Raw genomic sequence first — 17,445 nt, 5'->3', positions numbered from 1 at the left:
GGCGTGAGCCACCAGCACCTGGCTGAGTGTCAGTCTTGAATGGGAAAAGCTAAGCAAGAGAGGAAGCCTTGAGTTCAAGTTCCAGTACTGGCATTAAAAAAAAAATCTAAGCCGGGCGCTGGTGGCTCACGCCTGTAATCCTAGCTACTCAGGAGGCTGAGATCTGAGGATCGCAGTTCAAAGCCAGCCCGGGCAGGAGAGACCGTGAGACTCCTATCTCCAATAAACCACCAGAAAACCGGAAGTGGCGCTGTAGCTCAAGTGGTAGAGCGCTCGCTTTGAGCTGAAGAGCTGAGGGACAGCGCCCAGGCCCAGAGTTCAAGCCCCACGACCGACAAAAAAAAAAAAAAAAAAAAATCTAGTTCAAGCCCCACAACTGACCCCCCCACCAAAAAAATCAGATTCTATACATAAACATTAGGCTTGAATTTACCATGTAGTCTTCACTCTCTTCTCTATAGTCATCCAATTCTTTATCAAGTCGAGAGAGTTCCTTATTGACCTCATCAAGTTCTGCTTGTAAACTCTTGTATTCATGCAGGCCAGTGTCAAAACTTCTCTTGTAGAGTTGTCTTTGTTGATCTGAAGTGATAGGTGGATATTCCCTATGAAATGAGAGAGCGAATGACTATGTATTTTTCACAGATATAAAATTAGTGTGCTTCCTAAAGGTCATAAAGCTGGTGGTGAGGTATAGAAAAATTACATTTTCATTTTTTTCATATGATAAGGGATGTAGAATACAAAAAAAAATTCTATTGAGAATAACAGAAGGGAAACAATGAGATTGGTTCCCAAGCTTAAAAAAAGAAAAAGAAAAAAAGGGAGTGATTAGCTGAGTATAGTGGTACTATCTGTCATCCCAGCTACTTGGGGTAGGGTGGGGGAGGGGGGTGTGGGAGGTTAGAGGTAGGAAGATCACAAGTTCTAAACCAGCTCAGAAGAAGTTATTAAGAGACTATCTCAAAAATAAAATATAAAATAGCTGTGGTGGCTCATGCCTGTAACCCCAGCTTTACAAGAGAAAGAGATCAGAAGGATGGTAGTTCAAAATCAGCAGGGCAAAAGTTGGTGAGTCAATACCAACTAATAGATGGAACATACTGGCACATATCTTCAGTCCCAGCTCTGTGGGAGACCATGGGTAGGAAGAAGGAGCACAGACCAGGAAATACCCTATCAAAAAGCAAAAAGGAATAGAGTGTGGCTCATGTGACAGAGTACGCCTGGCAAGCATTGGCCCTGAGTTCAAGCCTCAGTGCCAGCAAACCAAATAACAAGAGGCCCAGATCAAGCAGTAGAACACTAGCCTAGCCATGTGTGAGGGCCTGAGTTCAATCCCTTGTACTACAAAAAAAAGGATCTCACTTATGAGGCCAGCCTAAGCTACATGAAGACTATTTAAAAACCACTGACTAGGAGCCGGGCTCCAGTGGCTCACGCCTGTAATCCTAGCCACTCAGGAGGCTGAGATCTGAGGATCACAGTTCAAAGCCAGCCCGGGCAGTAAAGTCCATGAGACTCTTATCTCCAATAAATCACTAGAAAACTGGAAGTGGTGCTGTGGCTCAATCAGTAGAGCACTCGCCTTGAGCTGAAGAGTGCAGGGACAGTGCCCAGGCCCTAAGTTCAAGCCCCACAACTGACCAAAAAAAAAAAAAACATTTGACCATGAACATAGTTCAGTGATAAATACTTGCCTGACATGCACAAGGCCCTCGGTTTGATAGCTAGCAATACCCAGAAAAAGAAAAGGGAAAGAAAGCCTACACTTAAAAAAAATATTTCTCGGGGGCTGGGAAGGTGGCTCAGTGGTAGAGCACTTGCCTTGCATGCATGAGGCCCTGGGTTCGATTCCTCAGCACCACATAAACAAGAAGAAAAAAGCCGGAAGTGGTGCCGTGGCTCAAGTGGTAGAGCACTAGCCTTGAGCTGAAGAGCTGAGGGACAGCACCCAGGCCCAGAGTTCAGGCCCCACAACCGGACCCAAAAAAAAATTTAAAAAAAAAAAAAATTTCTCATTTAAAAAACAAAACACAAAAACCTTGCTCACCACTTTAGGAATGAAACTGGAAATTACTTAAGAACTTCAAGGTTCTAGTGATAGGAACTCATTTATTCTTGGTACATGAGATCGGGAACACTTATGTTTAGTCTTTAGAGGAATTCTGGAGGCTGGGCCTGTTTTGATCGCTGCAGAGCAGCTGACAGGGAGTGGCTGCTTCCTACCACCACCAACAGTCTTCAGACCAGCTTATTTATTTACTTTTGGGTTTGTTTTTCCTAAGTGGAAAGAGCTTCTTATTTTGTCCTCTCTTTATAAAAGCAGACTTTAAAAAACATCCACTGGGGCTGGGGAGGCAGCTCAGTGCTAGCACGCATGCTCAGTATGTGCCACGCCCTGGGCTCAAGGTCCTGCACAGCAGCATATAAAAACTTGTGCTGGGTAGAGAAAGATGTTGGCAGCTCATGAAAATGGCTGGAATTCCATACTATGTGCCCCCTTATACATGAGGAAGAGGCTGTGAACCCACAACCCCTGGGAAAATGAGCTGGGCCACAGGAAGAAGTTTCATAAAAATACAGAATGCCAAATCTTAGATTCAACTGTCTATATTTTCATCATATGGGAAGAAGAGAGTAGATGAAAAGGATTTCAACTATTTTCCAGGATACAGGTTATAGACAGATGGTGACCCCTGGCCCAAATCTTAGGGGGAAGGAAAATGAGGCATCATAACCCTCACTGAGAAGGGGATTTCAAGCTCCTGGGGCCCTACCCAGGCACCCAGCAGTCCTGAGAGGCCATGTGTTCCCCATCCCCACTGCAAGCATTTCTCACGTGTGTCCTGCTCCCAGCACTAGGCACACAATGGCTGCAATTCATTCACCCCTGTGTGTATTTGGTGAAGTAACTAGAACTGACCATAGATGCCAAAGAATTTACAACCTTGGCTAGAACACGAAACTGTTACCTCAACTATTTAGGAAACTCTTTGCCAGAGTTCTTTGGAATTAAACTTTAAAAGAAACAATGGATCCGGTAGCCAGTAGATCACGCCTGTAATCCTAGCTACTTAGGAAGCTGAAATCTGAGGATCAGAGTTCAAAGCTAGCCCAGGTAGAAAAGTCTGTGAGACTCTTTTTTTGGGGGGGAGGGGCCGGGGGGGGGTCTGGTCGTGGGGCCTGAACTCTGGGCCTGGGCACTGTCCCTCAGCTCTTCAGCTCAAGGCTAGCACTCTACCACTTGAGCCACAGCGCCACTTCAGGCTTTTTTCTTTTTATTTATGTGGTGCTGAGGAATCGAACCCAGGGCCTCATGCATGCAATGCAAGTGCTCTACCACCGAGCCACCTTCCCAGCCCATCTGTGAGACTCTTATCTCCAATTAACCACCAAAAAGCTGGAAGTGGAGCTCTGACTCAAGTCTACTGGTAGATGAAAAAAAGCCTTGAGTGATAAAAAGCTAAGGGACAGTGACTAGGCCCTGAGTTCAAGCCTCATGACTGGCACAAAAATGAAGGAATGAAGGAAGGAGGAAGGGAATGAAAGAAGGGAGGAAGAGAAGGGAAGGGAAGAAGGAAAGGAAGGGGAAGGGAGAAGGGAAAGGAAGGGAAGAAGGGAGAGAGGAAGCAAGGAAAGATGGAAGAAGGATGATCTTATCAGGGAGGTTTAACATAAAGATAATTGCCAAATAAAATGCATAGCACTCTGATCTGGTAAGGTTAACTCCTGTGCTTTTGCATTTATTTCAAGCCTTTCTTGGGAGACTAGTGGTGGATGGCAATGATGGACCCTACACCCTCTGTGTCAGGAAGCTCAAAGTGTGTATGACACAAGTACAGCCACATAGACCCAACCCATCTTCCTTCCACCTCAGTTTTCATTACAAAAAGGGCACCAATTAAAAAAAAAAAAGTCACAACCCCAAAATGGGTCTCCAGCCCTGGCTGGAGGAGTGTGAAATGGCCCCACGGAGGCTAGTTTCAGAGGCAGCAGCTCTAACTCTGGTGGATCCTGTGGATAACCAAGACCGCAAGGGGCTCCAGGAAAGAGAGGAGACATTACCTGATCCAGTCTTCCTCCAGCTCGTCGCAGGACTCGCCGCCTGTCGTGTAGTCTGTCTCATAGTGGTCTGGCTCTGTTCTCTTTGACATTCCTGCTCTTCCCTTTGTGAGGGCCCTTTTTGAAGGTGTTTCTAAGTTACCACTGCTGCTGTAACGTGGCTGCCTGAAGTCATCCATGGGTGAAGTCAGGGGAAGTTCCTGAGCCACTTCAGGCACCCTAATGAAAAAACAGTCATTGTGGATTGATCACTGGGTGCCTCTTGACTGGGCAGCACACTGCCAGCACAAGGCCAGCAATTACAGGCACCTGGAGACATAGACGGGAAGGCAATCACTGGAGAGGTTCAGATGCCCAGTTTCCTGTGTTAAGTTTGGCACCCACTCAGAATACTCAACACACAGATAGTAGCTTTCAAGTTCTGAAAGGGGCCCCATCTCAAAAGAAAATAGATCTCTGATGGCCTCCTAGGAAGTTCAATCTGAGCTGTAAGAGGTGTTTATCTGCCCTGAGAACACTTATGCCGCAAAAGGCCATCTGGAAATAATCACCTGATTATTTCCTACAGGTTCTTCCAGTTCCATGAGATGCTGCGTGGGGAAGAGGCTACAGCTTATCAGAGATGCACACTTTGTAGTATTAATCTTGTGCTTCCAGAAATTCTCCTTTAAACACAAAGTTTGAGAGACTGAAAAAAGACTAAAAATGGAAACTAAAACACACACACACACACACACACACACACACACACACACACACACACACACACACACACACACACACACACACACACACACACACACACACACACACACACACACACACAAAAAAAACTAATGACCTGTAATGAAGTATATGGGTCATTAAAAACCAGGTACAGTGCTGGGTATGGTGGCATGCCTGTAATCCCAGTACTTGACAAACCAAAGCAGGAGGACTGTACGTTGCAAGACTGAGACACAGAGTGAGTTTTGGAGTTCTTTCGGTATTAGGTATCTTTCAAAACTTGCAATGTTAAAGCTGGGCGCCGGTGGCTCACGGGTGTAATCCTAGCTATTCAGGAGGCTGAGATCTGAGGATCGAGATTCAAAGCCAGCCCGGGCAGGAAAGGCCGTGAAACTCTATCTCCAATAAACCACCAGAAAACTGGGAGTGGCGCTGTGGCTCAAGTGGTAGAGCATTAGCCTTGGGCTGAGGGACAATGTTCAGGCCCAGAGTTCAAGTCCCATGGCCTACAAAAAAACCCCAAAAACTTCCAGTGTTAATATTGAGCATGGATAGAAAGGTTATCATACACTTATTTTTATAATGCAGACTACTTCATGCTGTATCTAATTTTCATTTGTATCTAATTTTTTGTTGTTGTTGTTGGTCATAGGACCTGAACTCTGGGCCTGGGCACTATCTCTCAGCTTTTCAGCTCAAGGATAGCGCTCTACCACTTGAGCCACAGCACCATTTCCAGCTTTTTCTGCTTATGTGGTGCTGAGGGATTGAACCCAGAGTTTCATGCATGCAAGGCAAGCACTCTACCACTGAGCCACCTTCCCAGCCCCTGTATCTAATTTTCATTGCATGTAATGTTTCTGTTATCAACTGAAAACAATGCCTGCCTGCCAAACATTGGGACAAGAGCAAGTAAACTCCTGAGTAACAGACATAGATTCCTCTTTTTTCTGTAGTAGGAAGGGCAAGAACAAAAAGGAAAAGACCAAAGACAAGGGCTGAGAGGAAAGTATTCAAATCAACTGTGTGAGTGCTCTGCAGCTTTTTCTTTTCTTTTCTTTTTTATTATTGTGAAAATACCATACAGAGGGGTTACAATTACATGGGCAAGATAGTGAGTACATTTCTCATCAAGCATTGTTGCCTCCTCCTTTGTTTCCCCATACCATCCCTTCCCCTCTCCACCCCCACTCTGCAGCTTTTTCTTCTTTCTACTGTTCCAGGGTTACTAGTTCTAGGTGAACCACATCTACTTGGCTTTCACTGCTGTCACAGACTTTCCTTTCTTTTTCAATTTATTTTTTGTTGCCAGTACTGGGGCTTGAACTTACAGCCTCAGGCCTCACACTCTCTAGGCTTTTTGACTCTGCTGGTGCTCTATCATTTGAGTCACACATCCAGTCTAACATTTTGCTTGTTAATTGGAGATAATCGTGTCTGGAAGATTTGTCTGCCCTGGCTGTCTCTGAAAGGAAATCCTCACATCTCAGCCTCAAGAAACTAAGATTATAGACATAAACCAGCAACACCAGGCAACAGCCAAACATTTGTACGCACAGTTAATTTCTTGTAGACCACTAAAGCTTTGAAGAATGTGTGTGTTATTGGGGTGGGAGGTAGTGGTATTTATTTCTTCTTTCCAAATTTACTCAGGTAACAATAGCTTTGTGTGTATTGTTAAATGCTACTTCTAGTAGAAGGAAATGTGACTTTCTCCACTAGTCAATAAGTAACACATTCTTAGACTCCCAGCCAAAACTACCAGCTACTATGCATCTTGCTTTGTTTGAAGTAGCAAAACAAAAACTTTGGGTTTTTTTGGGTCCGGTCGTGGGGCCTGAACTCTGGGCCTGGGCGCTGTCCCTCAGCTCTTCAGCTCAAGGCTAGCACTCTACCACTTGAGCCACAGTGCCACTTCTGGCTTTTTTCTTTTTTTTTTTATGTGGTGCTAAGGAATCGAACCCAGGGCCTCATGCATGCAAGGCAAGCGCTCTTCCACTGAGCCACCTTCCCAGCCTAAAACAAAAACTTTTTATTTATTTATTTATTTTTTTTTTTTTTGGGTCCGGTCATGGGGCCTGAACTCTGGGCCTGGGTGCTGTCCCTCAGCTCTTCAGCTCAAGGCTAGCGCTCTACCACTTGAGCCACAGCGCCACTTCCGGCTTTTTTCTTTTTGATTATGTGGTGCTGAGGAATCGAACCCAGGGCCTCTGGCATGCAAGGCAAGCGCTCTACCACTGAGCCACCTTCCCAGCCCCAACAAAAACTTTTTAAAGGGAGCATCTCTCTCTGAGAGGTTGGGAAGCTAAAGGACAAACAAAAGTAGAAAAGGAAGGGGGGAACCAAAGCAGATCACCTGCCATAATTCTGTGATGTTAGATATTGATCTTATAAATCTTTATCTTGGAAAAGTTTTCCACCTTTCCTCTTCCTATCCTCTAATAGACTTAATCAATCATGAAAGCTAGAAATAAAATGTTTAGCAAAATAATTTTCACAAACCAAGAGTTACAGGAAAGCAGGCACAAGTGGCTCACACCTGCAATCCTAAGTACTCATAGAAGGTTCAAAGCCAGCCCAGACGGGAAAGTCTGTGAGACCCGTATGTCCAATTAACCACCAATGTGGAGATGTGGCTCAAGTGGTAGAATGTTACAGTTGAGCTAAAAAGTCAGCAAGAGCTAGAGGCCCTGAGTTAAAGCCTCAATAAAGGTATTCAAATTTTAAAAAGTTATAAGGTATAACCATAAACTCTACCTTTAGAGACAAATCCTCTGAGAAGAAAATACATGCAATGGAGAAGAGGTAACTAGCTGCCTGCACTCACAGACAGGTGTTTGTTCTCAACCTTGGACTCCCGAGAGAGTCACCCTAACTCTTACACCCCCTCCACATTCCTTTGCTGCTTCTATCAGGGCCTGCCTCTTGGTGTGCTTGTGGACTTTCTCCCAACTCTGTTTTGTAAGTGTATGAGAACATAAGCTTGGTGTTTCCAGAGCACCCGGCTCAGTATTGTGCAAATGGCAGGGGTTTCAGTTAATCTCTGAATTGAAGAAGAGACTCGCAAGGATCTTCCCTTTATGATGACACAGTCTCGGTGGAGGAAGATAAACAACAGTGATCATCAGTGCAGTGACTATCTGAATGAGGCTCATTACATATGTGGTATTTGAGAACTGCTCCCATCACTAGAGGTATAATCTGAGACTTATCAGTCACAGAACTCCTCCTGGCCATGGAATGACAATGACCCAAACGGACAAAGAATTCTTTGTGATGTGAATGCTTTGTGAGAGGAAACTTCATTTTCTCAAAACTAGGCTGGATGGTGAGTGCAGTTTGGGGAATGTGGCTGGCCAACCTATCACAACAGAGGCTGTGCGGAGAATAGAACTGCCCACACATGAGCGAGCGCCTCTGGACTGTGCCATGACTGAAGCTACCTGTATCTTCAGGTCTTAGAAGAGCCAGTGAATTCCTCTTTTTGCTTAAGCTAATTTTAACTGCACTTTACATTCTTACACCTTGCCTACAAAGTCCTAACCGTGTACCCTGAAACAAGAAGAAGAGCCTGATGGGGAATCAGGGCAATGGTCTCCTTACACAGAGGTTCTGCTTTGAGCAGTCCTGTGTGCAGGCCCCTGACATCACATCACCATGAACAATTATGTTTGGGGTCCCTAGATATGACATCTGCATCTTTCACTATGGCCTTGCGCAGTCCTGCATGGGAGCCTCTGGACATCACATCATGGTCCACTGCAAGCAAACAACAGCTGACTGAACCCCAGAAGTATGTGTCCTTATAGGTAACTAAACACAGGGGCTAAACAACACATGGAGAGCTCACGCAGGCTATGTGGAACCTCTGAGTTTAGGGAATGTCCAATGATCTTGAGTCAGGTAGCTCTCTCCTGGAGACACCTTACTAACCCCTGCACAACACCCCCCCCCATGGGACTCCCTCCCTTGGGCACTCCTCCCATCTTGCAGGCACTGTAATCGGTTGCTTTTTTAAATAAACCTTAGGTGTTTTGCTTCTCCTCTGTGTCTGTGAATTCATTCTTTGAGACCACAGAGACAAAGGACCTAATCTAGAAGCTGCAGTATTCTGCAATGTTTCTACCAATAATTGGGTCTCATTTGGCTCTGTAAGGAGCTAGCCTGACTCCAAAGCTCTGCACGGCAGCAGCATTCAAGTGGCTTGATTTACAAAGGTTAACTCACCATGGGTGTGGACAGAAGGGAGAGTTCCTATAGTGACCTGCCCAATTCACTTAACAAGAGTGGAATGGTAACCCTATTCAGCTAAACTCAGGTGTTCTCTGGTACAGGATTCATTTTAATTGGCACACTGCCTTGAAATTGTAAGGTGTCAGAAATTATGACACATAGAAGGAAGCAGATGTGAGAGTAATTAGCATGCAATTACACTTTACATAAAGTCCAATAACACAACACGCTAAACTAACAGACGGTGATAAACATCAACTACTATAGTGGCTGCCCTGGTATGCAGTAGGGGTACATGATGGAGAAACAGCACATAAACTGAGATTTCACACCCCCAGTGTGGGAAGGGCCTCACACAGTACGACACACCAGATGCTATGGTTTGAGTGTTCCTCCAAGGTTTTGTGTTGAAGGCTTGGTCCATTATCGTAGCAATAGTGGATTGGGTGGCCCTTCAAAGGTTCATTTAGTAGAAGGCCTTTAGAAGAATGAGATTAAGGTACTTCTCTGGAGAAGTTTGCTTTTTTTTAAAGAAGTTGTGTTTTTCTTGTTTTTTGTTTTTTTAAAGAGCAAGCCCAGGCTATGTATGCAGTCTGGCTTCCCAGTGATCTCTCATTACAGCCTCATTCTTCCTTTTTTGATGCCCTGGACAAAACCCTCACTAGAACCAAGCTGATGCCAGTGCATGCTCTTGAATCTCCAGACCTGTGAGCTAACTTCTTTATGAAGTCAGCCTGCATAGGGTATTTTGTTACAGCAAAGAAAAAACATGTACTAATAATAAATCACAAGTATGGAATTCAAATGTAGTTATCTAGTTAAATGGATGTGCATATGATTAGGGTTAACAAACATACATTCTGCCCTTCAATTCATGAGATCTAATAACTACAAGCAAATAGAGAGACCAAGAACTATATTTGCCATTCCTTCTACTGTCACCTAAATCTCAATCAAGAAATAAAAGAGACAAGCACCCAGAATCTTTTTTTTTTTTGCCAGTGCTGGGGCTTGAACTCAGGTCCTGGGCACTGTCCCTAAGCTTCTTTTTACTCAAGGATAGAACTCTACCACTTGGGCCACAGTGCCACTTCTGGCTTTTTCTTTTTTTTTTGGGGGGGGGGGGAGGATTCGGTCGTGGGGCCTGAACTCTGGGCCTGGGCGCTGACTCTCAGCTCTTCAGCTCAAGGCTAGCACTCCACCACTTGAGCCATAGCGCTACTTCTGGCTTTTTTTTTTTTCTGCTTATGTGGTACTGAGGAATTGAACCCAGAGCCTCAAGCATGCAAGGCAAGCTCTCTACCACTGAGCCACCTTCCCAGCCCATTTCTGGCTTTTTCTGTATATGTGGTACTGAGGAATCAAACCCAGGGCTTCATGCATGGTAGGCAAGCGCTCTACCACGAAGTCACATTCCCAGTCCCAAGCACCCAGAAGCTCATTCCTTGCCTGCTAATTAAATTAGCAAGCGAGAGGCACATTTCCTCTAGGAAGGGAAGAGGATCCTATCCTCCTCATCCAAGTTTTCCATGGAGCACTTAGGCCACTACCAACAGAGCAAAGGTATCTGGCTCCAAAAAAGGACCAGTGTCCACATTTTGTATATACTGTTGGAACTAGTTTAAGAAGAATAGCACAGGGCTGGGAAGGTGGCTCAGTGGTAGAGCGCTTGCCTTGCATGCATGAGGCCCTGGGTTTGATTCCTCAGCACCACATAAGCAAAAAAGAAAAACACCGGAAGTGGCGCTGTGGCTCAAGTGGTAGAGAGCTAGCCTTGAGCTGAAGAGCTTAGGGACAGCGCCCAGGCCCAGAGTTCAGGCCCACAACTGGACCAAAAAAAAACCAAAAACAAAAAAACAAAAAAGAATAGCACAATACAATTCATTGTAAACATAGGCAATACTTTTTACACTTTTTCTCCATCAAATAAATGGATGCTACTTACAGTGGCGTTGACTTATAGGAAGACTCTGGATATAACCGCTTGCCACCATTCACTTTGCCATTGGAGGAGTACGCCATTGCACTATCAACTCCATCCACGTAGTCAGATGGCGGTGGGGGCATGTCTTGTGTGCCTGCAGATACATTTTTAACCTAGAGAACAACCCCAAGAGGCATTGTTATTATTTACCTTGTAATTTTAAAGAGGAGAAAAAAATTGAAGAAAATTACTGCATACTAAAATTGGCTTGGCTCATTAAGTACTATTTGCTTATAATGATGGCATCGTTTTGTTTTGTTTTTTTTGGTGATGAGTACTGGGATTCAACAGTCTACCACTTGAGCCATGCTCCCTAGCTCTTTTTGCTTTTGTTATTTTTTAAAAATAGAATCTTTCATGTATGATCATTAAACCTGGATTGTGATTCTATTTACTCTAGAATGTAGAATAGTAGCTAGGATGACAGGTCTATCACCACACTCAGCTTTTTATTATAGGTTGAGATGGACTCTTACTAACTTTGTGCCCTGAACCATGATTTTCTCAATTTCCACCTCCCAAGCAGCTAGGATTACAGCAGGTGTGAGCCACTACACTTGGACTTTTCCATTTTTAAATTTGTTTATATGGGTTCTCACATACTTTTGCCTGGGTCTGCCTCCAACCATGATCCTCTTATTGCTTCCTGAGTAGCTGGGATTATAGGTGAGTGCTACCATGCCAAACAATGATTGCTTTTTTAATGTTAGTATTAACAGTCAACCATATTTTCATAAACAGTGCTATTGCTAGACTATAATGTATTAAGAGTAGGAAAAATTCCCACCAGACTCTCATCCTGATGTAATGAGGCAGAATGATTATCTGTGGTAATTGTCCCGCCCACCTACCCTCCTCTGTATTAGGAAGACCAGGTCATCTTTTCTAGGCCAGGTGAGAATTTTCATTTCTAATGAGCACTCAGGTAATGCTGACACCACATTTAGGTAATCACTATTCTAAGACAAGGAACATTAGTATATGGGTTCTTCCTATCATTTATTTTTAGATACTAAATGTTAAAACCACAGAAGAAATTAAAGAATCCAAACTGATTTATGCTATAGCTTATATATATAAGTAATCTGTTTATTCTCCCCTAGCATACATTTTCTTTTCTTTTTCTTTTTTCTTTTGCCAGTCCTGGGGCTTGAACTCAAGGGCTTGAGCTTCTCTGTGTTCAAGGCTTGTGCTCTACCACTTGAGCCACAGCGCTACTTCTAGCTTTTTCTGTTTATGTACTACTGAGGAATTGAACCCAGGGCTTCATGCATGCTAGGCAAGCACTCTACCACTAAGCCACATTGCCAGCTCCCAGCATACATTTTCCATGGCTCTATTATCCACAATATAAACTATCCCCAACAAACTATGCACTGGAAGCTTGTTTGGTAGCCAACTGATGGGCTTTTGGGAAACGATGGAATCCAGTGCTCTCTCCTAATCAGTTAATTTGGTAGCTTGAGGCAATATCAAGAGGTAGTGAAACAGTAGTAAGGCCTAGTTGGAGACATTCCTGGGGATTCCATCTTGCTCTGGCCCCTTCCTGTTAGAGTACCACTGTCAGACTCTCAACACTGTCTTTCAGATGTCATGTAACAAACAGGTTCAACATTCTTTTATTTTCTTTTGTGCCAGCACTGGGGCTTAAATTTATGGCCTCTAGTTCTACTACATGAGCCACACATCTACTTTCAGCTCTTTGATGGTTAGATAGAGATAATAATCTCTCAGATTTGTCTGCCCTAGTTGACTTGGAATCTCTCAATCCTCAGATCTCAGCTTCCTGAGTAGTTACAAATTAACAGCTCATGGCTTATCTTCTTAAAAATTAGTTTACATCTGTTATAGAGGACTTCATTGTCCACCATTCTTTAAATATTTCATATAAAATTCTCTTAAAATATTATATATTTTTCTGCAATTGATTAAAAAAATTTGAAGAAAAAAATAAAAAATTGGGAAGCCAGGCTCACATCTATAATTCTAGATACTCAGGGAGTTGAGATCTGAAAATTGCTGTTCAAAGCCAGCTGAAGCAGAAAGTCTGTGAGACACTTTTCTCCAATTAGCCACCAAAAAAGCCAGAAGTAGAGCTGTGGCTCAAATGGCACAGCATGAGCCTTAAATTTAAATAAATAAATGATGAAAGCTTAGAGACAGCACCCAGTTACTGAGTTCAAGCCCTAGAATTTGCATGAGTGTGTGCTTGCACATGCATACACACATGCACACACACACAAAATATACTGGGGTGTAAATGTTAAGCCCAGAAAGTATTCAGTTGTTTTAAAGGAAAAAGGTATATAAAAACATAAAAGTCAAAGCATCATGCCTTTAATCCTAGCTAATCTGGAGGCGGAGATCTGAGGTTCACAGTTCAAAGCCAGCCTTGGCAGGAAAGTCCATGAAACTCTTTTTTTTTTTTTAAATAAAATTTTTTTATTCCAGTCGTGGGGCCTGAATTCTGGGCCTGGGCGCTGTCCCTCAGCTCTTCAGCTTAAGGCTAGCGCTCTACCACTTGAGCCACAGTGCCACTTCTGGCTTTTTTCTTTTTGCTTAATGTGGTGCTAAGGAATCGAACCCAGGGCCTCATGCATGCAAGGCAAGCACTCTACCACTGAGCCACCTTCCCAGCTCCCCATGAAACTCTTATCTCTAATAAACCACTCAGGAAACTGGAAGTGGTGCTGTGGCTCAAGTGGTAGAGCGGTAGCCTTGAGCTGAAGAGCTCAGGGACAGCACCCAGGCCCAGGTTCAAACCCCACAAGCAAAAAAAAAAAAAAAAAAAAAAAGTAATTTCACAAATTTGTTCAGTAAAAAAAAGCAAATTAGCCAGGCCCAAGTGGCTCACACCTGTAATCCTAGCTACTCAGGAAGCTGAGATCTGAGGATCATGGTTAAAGCCAGCCTGCGCAGGAAAGTCTGTGAGACTTTTACCTCCAATAAACCACCAGAAAAATGGAAGTGGTGCTGTGGCTCAAGTGGTAGAGTGCTCGCCTTGAGCTGAAGAGCTCAGGGACGGTGCCAGGCCCAGAGTTCAAGCCCCATGACTAACCAAAAAAAAAAAAGCAAATCTTCAAAATTAGGGAGGATGGGACAGTTTCAGCTGGGTGATAACAATGGTGGCATCAGAAGGTCTGGGTCTATCCCAGATCTACCAACTACAAGTTCTAGAAGCCTCAGACTCCTCATTTGCATAAAGTGAAAAATCACATACTTCAGAAAGTTGTTCCTATGACTGACATGATAAATCATGTATGGTGACAATCCACAGGATTTCCGGTTTGAGGCCAGCCTAAGCTGTCTAGCAAGATCTCAACATCAACAAAAACGACAGGATGAAGCATTTCATTTATCACACAGTAAAAAGTACTAGGATGCAGGATTCTACAATTAAGGCCACTGGTACAAAGGAATCTTTAAAAGGATTTTCAGGTTAACAGCAAGCTTAGAAGTCAATTATTTTGGGTCTGGGAAGGTGGCTCAGTGGTAGAGCACTTGCCTTGCATGCTCAAGGCCCTGGGTTCGATTCCTCAGCACCACATAAGAAAAAAGCCGGAAGTGGCACTGTGGCGCAAGTGGCAGAGTGCTAGCCTTGAGCTGAAGAGCTGAGGGACAGCGCCCAGGCCCAGAGTTCAGGCCCCACGACCGGACCCCCCCCCCCAAAAAAAAAAAAAAAGAAGTCAATTATTTTGCTACACAAACCCTTGCAATCAAGATCAGCAACCATCCATTGTATTTCTCTGTGATACACACCCTCCATCTTAGGTTTTCCAATGTCTGATGCTTTAAAAGAGGACCCACAGCCGGGCGCTGGTGGCTCATGCCTGTAATCCTAGCTACTCAGGAGGCTGAGATCTGATGATCGCGGTTCAAAGCCAGCCCGGGCAGGAGAGACCGTGAGACTCCTATCTCCAATAAACCACCAGAAAACCGGAAGTGGCGCTGTAGCTCAAGTGGTAGAGCGCTCGCCTTGAGCTGAAGAGCTGAGGGACAACGCCCAGGCCCGGAGTTCAAGCCCCATGACCGACAAAAAAAAAAAAAAAAAAAAAAAAAAAAAAGAGGACCCACAGGGCCCCCAGAAGTATTTATTCTTGATTGTTTCATGTTCAGAGTCAGAAAGGAATGGGATCATTTCCCTCAGACAGTGGAATTTGGCAGCAACTGCCAAACCAGTGGGTGAGTTTCCAAGGAGTGTACAGGAGTACACTCAGATGCACTGCAGGGGGTCGGGGGGGGGAACTATTCTTGACTCCCACTTAACCCCTTGCATTAGACCACATCACTGGCCACCACAGGCTAAGGCTCCATCAAACCAAAGTGGAATGTTCTTCAGAACTTAAGACATCTTTATTTCCCTCACAATCTACTCTGCACTTCTCAGGGTCCCCCTGCCCCTCCCTCCAGGAGCAGTTTTAGCACAGCTGGGTGTCCTTCTAGAAATTTTTCACAGCCTGGAATGCCCATCCCCCTTTCTTTTCCAGATAATCCTTTCCTAGGCTTCAAGTGCCACCACCTCTTAGAGGCCTTCCACTCACATTCTGGATGAGTGAGGTACTAAGGTGTCTCATTTCCCACAGCTGTGCCTACAAAACTTGTGCCAGAGCACTAGCATTGCCAAGCAACTGCTCACTCACAGTGCTGGCTGCTTCACTCACCTCTAACATCAGCACACAATGAACCCTTCTCAACCCACCACAATACTGAACTGAACGATCATTTACTAGGCCCAACCTTACAGAGAAGCTTGACTCCTTCCTCAGAAACAAGAAAGCTGTGACTCAGGGAGCTGGACAACTTTCCCAAGGACCTAGACCTTATTGAAAAGGCCAGGCCTCCAGGTGCTTCCCACAGGCTGCGTTCTTACACTGACTGTAGGCTGCAGAGTAAGCCTACCCCATATACACCTCAGCCCAGGCCTGTGCCTGGTCTGGATTGTGAATGGGGTACATAGGAAAAGAAGAACAGAACAAAACAAAAGGCCAGGCACTGATGGATCACAATTGCAATCCTAGCTACTCAGGAAGCTGCTATCTGAGGTTCACAGTTCAAAGCCTGAAGTAGAACTTAAATGGTTGAACACTAGCCTGGAACAAAAGCTCAAGAACAGTACCTAGGTGTTGGGTTCAAGCCCTAGGACTGGCACATGCGCACATATGTGTGCATGCGCGCGCGCGCACACACACACACACACACACACACACACACACACACACACACACACACACACACACACACACACACACACACACACACACACACACACACACACACACACACACACAATGTGGCAATATCCAACTTTGTTCTCTGAGTCTCCAAAGCCCTAGCCAGTCTCTGGCACAAATTAGGAGTCCAGAATTTGCTGTAGAAAGATTTCCTCATCAATTTCTCCTCACGTATTTCCTTTGCTCTATTTCTATATTGTGTTACCCAAACACCTTACCAATGTGTTGCTCTGAGCTGATTTATTGGTTGGCTGGTTGGTTGGTTGAGACAGGCCTGATACTAGTTAACCTAGAATGACTTCAAACTTAGTACATATAACCCAGGCTGAGCTCAAACTCTCTACCCTCTTGCCTTTATCTCCTGAGGACTGGAATTACAGACTTGTGTCTGACCCTTATTTATGTGGCTATCAACAGAATTAGACTAGTTTCATTTCAGCTCACTCCCCAGCACAGATTTTGTGTGTCTTTTTGCTTAAAATGGGATCTCACTATATAACAAAGCTGATCTCTACCTTACCATCATCCTGCCTCAATCTCTAAGTAGTGGGACTATAGGTATAACATTTTCATACTCAAATCTTTTCAGCATTGTGTGTATTAAAAGTTCCAAGGCAGCCAGGAGCTGGTGGCTCTCATTTGTAATCCTACCGACTCAGGAGGCTGACATTTGAGGTTCAAAACCAGCTCTGGAGGGAAAGTCCTGAGACATATCTCCAATTAATCATTAAAAAGCTAGAGTAGAGCTCTGGCTCAAGTGATAGAGGACTTACTTTGAGTACAACTCAGAAACAGTGCCTAAGCCCTGAGTTCAAGCCCCAGGATCAGTTTAATTAATTAATTAAAAACAAAGCCAGTGCTTTCTTACAGGGTCACATTTACCAAAACTGAAACAGAACAGAAAATATCAGCACCAGCTCTGATTCAGGAGCACATCCAAATTCATTATGTGTTCTTATATACTGTCTGCTGGTACTAGAGTTTGTATATCAAGACAACCAGAGTGCCTCGAACTCACTCTTGCAATTAAGTTTAAAAGAAAAAGCACTCAGACGACATATCAGGAATATTAATAACTTAAGGGAAGATTCTTACCTTTTGGCAATTGAAGTGGAAAAACTCCACAAATTTCTCTACTGACTCTAAGTTTTAATAATGTAGAGATTAAGTAAGAGTCACATTCTAATAAAAAAAGTGCTTCTAATA

The 17,445-nt window shown here is 44.2% G+C and overlaps 1 protein-coding gene and 1 pseudogene across 5 annotated transcripts in view; one reads left to right on the top strand and one right to left on the bottom strand.

Moving 5' to 3' along the window:
- The window catches only part of Ocln (occludin), a 72,273-nt gene that overhangs the window by 8,691 nt on the left and 46,137 nt on the right, over positions 1 to 17,445 (bottom strand). For all 5 annotated transcript variants that reach the window (XM_070031305.1, XM_070031307.1, XM_070031306.1 and 2 more), the window contains exons 5-7: positions 10,970 to 11,121; positions 4,069 to 4,284; positions 434 to 605 (exon numbers count right to left, since the gene is read on the bottom strand). In XM_070031305.1, coding sequence (XP_069887406.1) covers positions 434 to 605; positions 4,069 to 4,284; positions 10,970 to 11,121 — 540 coding nt within the window. The remainder of the gene's footprint in view (positions 1 to 433; positions 606 to 4,068; positions 4,285 to 10,969; positions 11,122 to 17,445) is intronic.
- LOC138833061 (small nucleolar RNA SNORA51) lies at positions 15,844 to 15,965 on the top strand (annotated as a pseudogene).

The sequence above is a fragment of the Dipodomys merriami genome, unplaced genomic scaffold (assembly GCF_024711535.1).
Source record: "Dipodomys merriami isolate MVZ:Mamm:240054 unplaced genomic scaffold, mDipMer1.0.p SCAF_20, whole genome shotgun sequence".
In the NCBI taxonomy this organism is placed as follows: Eukaryota; Metazoa; Chordata; class Mammalia; order Rodentia; family Heteromyidae; genus Dipodomys; species Dipodomys merriami.
Note: the sequence above shows the minus strand (reverse complement) of the source record. Positions and strands in the feature narration are given on the sequence as shown.